This window comes from Myotis brandtii, unplaced genomic scaffold, assembly GCF_000412655.1.
Source record: "Myotis brandtii unplaced genomic scaffold, ASM41265v1 scaffold550, whole genome shotgun sequence".
NCBI classification, from domain to species: domain Eukaryota; kingdom Metazoa; phylum Chordata; class Mammalia; order Chiroptera; family Vespertilionidae; genus Myotis; species Myotis brandtii.
This window is the reverse complement of record NW_005370043.1, coordinates 17,413-23,261: the sequence shown is the minus strand read 5'-3', so window position 1 is coordinate 23,261 and position 5,849 is coordinate 17,413. Positions and strand designations below refer to the sequence as shown.

The 5,849-nt window shown below is 42.2% G+C and overlaps 1 protein-coding gene across 1 annotated transcript in view; it reads right to left on the bottom strand.

Annotated features, from left to right (window-relative positions):
• The window catches only part of SORCS1 (sortilin-related VPS10 domain containing receptor 1), a 236,399-nt gene extending 230,768 nt beyond the window's left edge, over window positions 1–5,631 (bottom strand). Inside the window, exon 1 of the mRNA XM_005878302.2 lies at window positions 5,489–5,631. Coding sequence (XP_005878364.1) covers window positions 5,489–5,631 — 143 coding nt within the window. The remainder of the gene's footprint in view (window positions 1–5,488) is intronic.
• Between the last annotated feature and the right edge of the window lie 218 nt (window positions 5,632–5,849).

Genomic DNA, 5,849 nt, shown 5'->3' with positions numbered 1-5,849 from the left:
AAATATTATAGATAATATTGTATTCTTGCAATTATATATTGTAATACAATATGTAATATATTTGTATATGTTACAAATAGTAATTCTTCATAGAATTTAGATGATATTTCAAATCACCAAAGATTGGGATATTATGCAAAGATTTTTGGAAGACCTACGTAACTTGAAAATGGAAAATGGGTAGAACTTTTAAAAAGAGAACTGGTAAGAGCACTAGAAACTAGAAGGCACTTTGTATAACCTGAGGATATAACCTGCTTTCCTCAGGGCCATTTGAAGAAAATCCAAAACTCTTTCATAGATTTTACCTCTGGATCATATTCTTCCCAAACTCATGCTGATGTGAAATTTCCTCCTATCTCCAAGAAATCTCTGAGACTTATTTTCTAACTTAGTGAAATCTCAGCATTTGTTTGGTTTTTTTTCCATTCTTACCCTGGCCTTACCGGGATACATGAGAAAAGTTTGAAAGGTAAGTGAGAAGAGAACTTTCTCTTCGTATAAAGACATATTTGTCTCAAAAATTTTACTAGCCTTTCTCTGGCTCCTTTTCTTGGATAGTTTTTTTCTATTCATTATTCTGAACAATACTTACAAATTTAAGAACAAACAAATAGATTCAAAATCTACATCAAGGGTGGTGATGTGAGGAGAATGAAATGTGCAAATACTGTTACATTAGTAAATTTTGCTATTGATAGGGGGAAATCAGTAGAACTAGGTTGGAAAGGAGAAAATGGTTCACTTTTCCTAGAGGGGGTAAAAGGAAAGGAGGCTATAGAAGTGGGGACCAGCCCAGAGAGAGGTGATGATTAGTTCTTATAATTTCTGTCAATTTGACCCCTGAGCTATTCAATGAATATTTTTAGATTAAAAAAATATTCTACAAGGACAAATAAAGATTATCCAATAAGAATTTTATATAAAATCATCCTCATTTGCATGTGTTTCTGGGTGTGTGTATTTAACTGAAATCCAAATGTGATAAGATGATAATGAAGGAACTAGTTCAGATTTACATTAGCAACTTCTTTTTTTTCAGAGAGCTTATACTATGTTATTGGATGCTTCCCTCTTATTATAACACTAGGGGCCCAGTGCACAAATTCATGCACTTTGAAAGGAACTGTGGGCTGCAAGACTGCGGTGGGCACAGGGGCAGGTCTTGGCCCATCCTCTGCGCCCCCGCCTGGCCCCCAGTCCCCAGTCCCGCCATGGCCCCCAGTCCCCTGTCTTTGCGCAGCCCTGCTCCCGCTCCCACTACCTCAGCTCCCACCACCGCCACTCCCAGGCACTGACTGCGCTGGCCCTGCTCGCACGATTGGGGCCAGCACCATCAGCGGGCGAGCGATCAGGAATGGAGCTGGGCGCCGGCAGCGGGTGCCAGCAGCGGCTCTGGCGCCAGCAGTGGGTCCAAGCTGGGATGTTGCTGGCAGCGGGTGCAAGAGGCGGCTGCTGGCCCCGATCGCCCCTCAGGAGCAGGGGAAGGTGGAGAAGCCCTGAGGGGCAATTGGAGCCGGCAGCTGCCACACGCACCTGCTGACGGTGCCGAGTGATCGGGGCCAGTGTTGGGTGCTGGCAGCAGGTGTGAGTGGGGCTGGCGCCAGCAGCAGGTGCAAGTGCCAGGCAGGACCATGGTGCATGGGAGCAAAGAATTTTCAGTAACCACCAGAGGCTGGCCCCAATGACAGCGACTGGCACCCTGCCTTTGTCCGGCACTCCCGCTCACCTGCTCCACCATCCCACCACGGCTGACACCCACCATGTTCCATGCTCTGCCACTTGCTGCCAATGCCCGCCACGTTCTGCACGCGCCCCTTGGTGGTCAGTGCACGTCATAACGACCGGTTGTTTGGTTGTTCAGTTGTTCTGCCCTTTGGTCTATTTGCATATTAGCCTTTTATTATATAGGATCACCAATCTAAATCCTCTGAGGTATCTGCCATGACTTTTTGTGCTGTCTCTTGCCCCTTGATTTTTCAAACCTCAAAAAGTAAAATAAAATGTGTGAATTCTCAATTCCAGCAAAGCTACATGTTTAAACATTATTCTACTGTAATTATTAATAGACAGGGAGGGAAAAAAATGATGCATTTTCACAAACCCAAAATGGCATAGACTAGCAGTTGCTCAAGGTTATAGCATAGAACTAGAATTAGAGAGTTGACATGTGCCGTGGATAAAACTAACAATCAGTTGGGATACGTTGGCATAATGGTACAGAAACGAAACCATTCCAACATTTGCAAACCAGCTGGCAAATATTTGCAACACCAAGTTCTCTGGGTAGCACTTGTGCCAACCTCACCACATGGTTTATCCCCTGGAGGCCTCCTAGATCTCTTTACAGTCAAGCAATCAAAAGACTGTGGGCTGGCAACACAGAGGTCCTCAAGGAACTTGCTCCAACACTAAGTGGAGCCCATTTCTCATTGGTCAATTCTTTAACCAATCCCAGTGAAGGCGACAGTGCCCTTGGGGAGGCACTGCACCCTGGAAGGCAATTCCTAGTGCCCATCTGCAAACCCCATTCACAGCCAACAGATGCTTCCAGTTATCTTCCCATGGTTAACTGTGGGAACTGCGTCTCCTAGGGATGTGGGCTCTGAAAGAGCAGAGGAGAGACAGACAGTTGAGCAGCAGGCTGCCTGGTGAGCCAAAGTACTGGCTGTTAATAAGTTTAAGTATCATTCCCAGGGATGGGGACAGAGCAGTATTATCCAAGATTTTTTTTTAAAGTTAGGAAATTGTTGATTAAACAAAATTTAATGTTCCTTTACTTCAGAACTTATAAGTTTTAATTATTCTAATAAATACTGTGAAACTCTTAAGTGCATATGTCATATAGCATTTCCCAAATATATTTGATTATAAGTCCATTCTTGAGGTGTATGTAATGAGATCAGTGTTCTGAACAACATACTTTGGGGGACAAACTATCAGTTTAAAAAAAGGAAAAGAAAGATTGTGGATCTTGGCTTTACAAGAAAAGGGGAACAATAAAAATATTTAAAACCAAATTTGCAAACAGAAAGGCCAGCCTATGAGAACCATAATGTTACTATTGTTGTAAAGGCAAAACACCACCAACAACAACAAAACCCGAGAAAACAATATTTAAAAATTATGCATCATACAAAGACACAGATATATTTAAGATGCTATATAAGTAGCCTTGATGTCTCAATCTGTACCATTTTTTAAAACATTCCAAAACAAACAAAATTTTTTTCAGGTTTTGTTTACAGGTTGACTTATCTACAGATGAAAAACAGAACTCCTGTCAGCACCTATGCTGTAGTAGAAAAAGCTAAAAGCTTAAAAAATAAGCACTCCAGGAAAATACATATGTAAGGGATTAAATCAAAGCTGGAACGGGTTTGCTTTTGAGCTTTAATCCCTACTTTACTCTCTTTACAAACATATCCTAAACAGTGACTTTTAGAACCTTTGAAAGCGTGTGTCTTTATCCATTTACCATATGCACAGAGCTAAAACGAGTTGCTTCAAGGGGTTGAGGAACCACGGTAAAGGCATGGCACCTGTCTTCCAAGAACTTATGATCACTTCCAGATAGCAGTGTCCCATCATGCTTGAAGGGATCAATACAGGATGTGACTAGTTTCCACAAAGAGCAGCAGGAGTAAAAGGTGGGATTGGATTTCCTCTACTATAACCTTATACCACCAAATGAGATAATAAATCAGCAAAAAAATTGTCTGTAAACTAAATTAGGCCATAAAAAGTGCCCAGCACAATGGCTGGCATATAAGGAACTATCTATAAATTATAGCTTCTGTTATTCATGTTATCACTCGTTTGTTTTTTTCTTGTTTGTTTGTTTTTTTTGTATTCTTTGCCTAACACTTACTAAAATCCATTAAAATCCTCAAGGTAAATCTCAACCTCTGAAAAGGACTGAGATTTAGTTTTCTGAGAACAGAAAGCTATTCGTGAAGCTATTACCATTTTTCAATGAAACCGAATTTAGAGTACCATATCTTATTTTATTTATTTGTTTTTAATATGTTTTTATTGATTAGAGAGAGAAAGAGAGATAGAGAAAGAGAGAGACATCTATGGGCTGCTTTCTGCACACCCCCTTCTGGGAACTGAACCCACAACATTGGACATGTGCCCTGATAGGGAATCGAACTGGTGACTCTTGGTGCATGGGGCGATGCTCAACCAATGGAACCACAATGGCTGGGCCATACTGTCATATTTTAAAAGGCATGCATTAGTTTTATGTGGGACTTGGATTGGTGAAGTAAGGATAAAAACTGAAATTTACAAGTTAAAGATTTACACTGCTTCTATAATAAATGTGCCAGGATCCCACTGCTTAATAAACGATTATGCTTCACAAACCTAACAGATAATACAATTGAACATGATCTAAGCACTCCATGTGCAGATTCCTATGAAATGAACATGGATAATCACATGTTACAGATAAGGATGATCCAGAAGTATATCCAGCCTCCCAAAGGCCACACAACTTGGAACTTGCCCCACTAAACGCCATGGGATGCTGCCACTCTCAAAGGCTACAAGAGGTGAAGAGAATATATTTACAAAATCTAGTCCTGCATTTCTTAGTAAAAGAAATATGAACTGAGACTGTTCAAATTCCGACATGGTGTAGATCAGGGGTCCTCAAACTACGGCCCGCAGGCCACATGCAAATACAAATATTGTATTTGTTCCCATTTTGGTTTTTTTACTTCAAAATAAGATATGTGCAGTGTGCATAGGAATTTGTTCATAGTTTTTTTTTAAACTATAGTCCGGCCCTCCAACGGTCTGAGGGACAGTGAACTGGCCCCCTGTTTAAAAAGTTTGAGGACCCCTGGTGTAGATCAAAACCTGGGTTTTCTTCACATCCAGTAAAAGGGCAGAGGAAGAATCGATTTTAAGAAAAGTATAGCAGAAACTCACCCAACGATCCAAGAGGAAAAGGAAGCGTGTCATGTATCTGGTCCACCCTGGCTTCTGGAAAGGCTAGAGATATAGGCCACGTGAGTGGGCCCACCTCTTAATCATCTCACGATGTCTCATGCAGGTTACCAAGATGCCAGGGATGCAGAGCACTTGGCATCAAACAGAATCCGATGCAGGGCCTGTCTAACTGAGTAACCATTGAGCCCGCTGGTTCCCTCAACAAATAAACTCCAGATCTGCTATTTCCACATTTACTTTTTTACCTGAAGGTCTGCAAGATAATAATCGTTAATCCTTCTCTTTTTTTCTGCCTGACCCCTACCCCTGCCCACCCTAGTCTTGCTATTCCCTATACTTCGAAAGCTCTTTCCCCAGATACCTCGACAGATGGCCTCTCTCTTCTTTCTGGACAACGGTCACGCTATATGACACAGCAACCCCTCCCCTTCCCCCAACACCCAGATCCCCCTTAGCCTCTTTCATTTCTCTTCATGCTATTTACCCCGTCTGATAGATCAACTTGTTTTTGGTTATCTATCTTTACCCACCAGATGTAAGCTCCATGAGAGCAGGAAATATGTCCGTTCTGTTCACTGCTGGCTTCCTAGCTCCCAGAAGAGTACCCCGGATGCTCACAGTGTGGTTCTGAATGAATCCTGACTTGACAGATGCTTGCTCTTCTTGCATGGCCCACTGGATTTCTACTAAGTCAGTAAGAAGCTCACGCAGCCTGGCAAGGACTACTGCTCCCTGCTCTTAGCAGACACAATCAGCTATGTGGGCTGAAGTGGGATGAGTGGGCATGTTCCACACTCCTCTACCTTTCCATCAAGAAACCTCTGCCTGACATCCATGTCCTGACCAAGTCATTGACCTCAAAGACAGTGACTATCTTTGTTCACCTT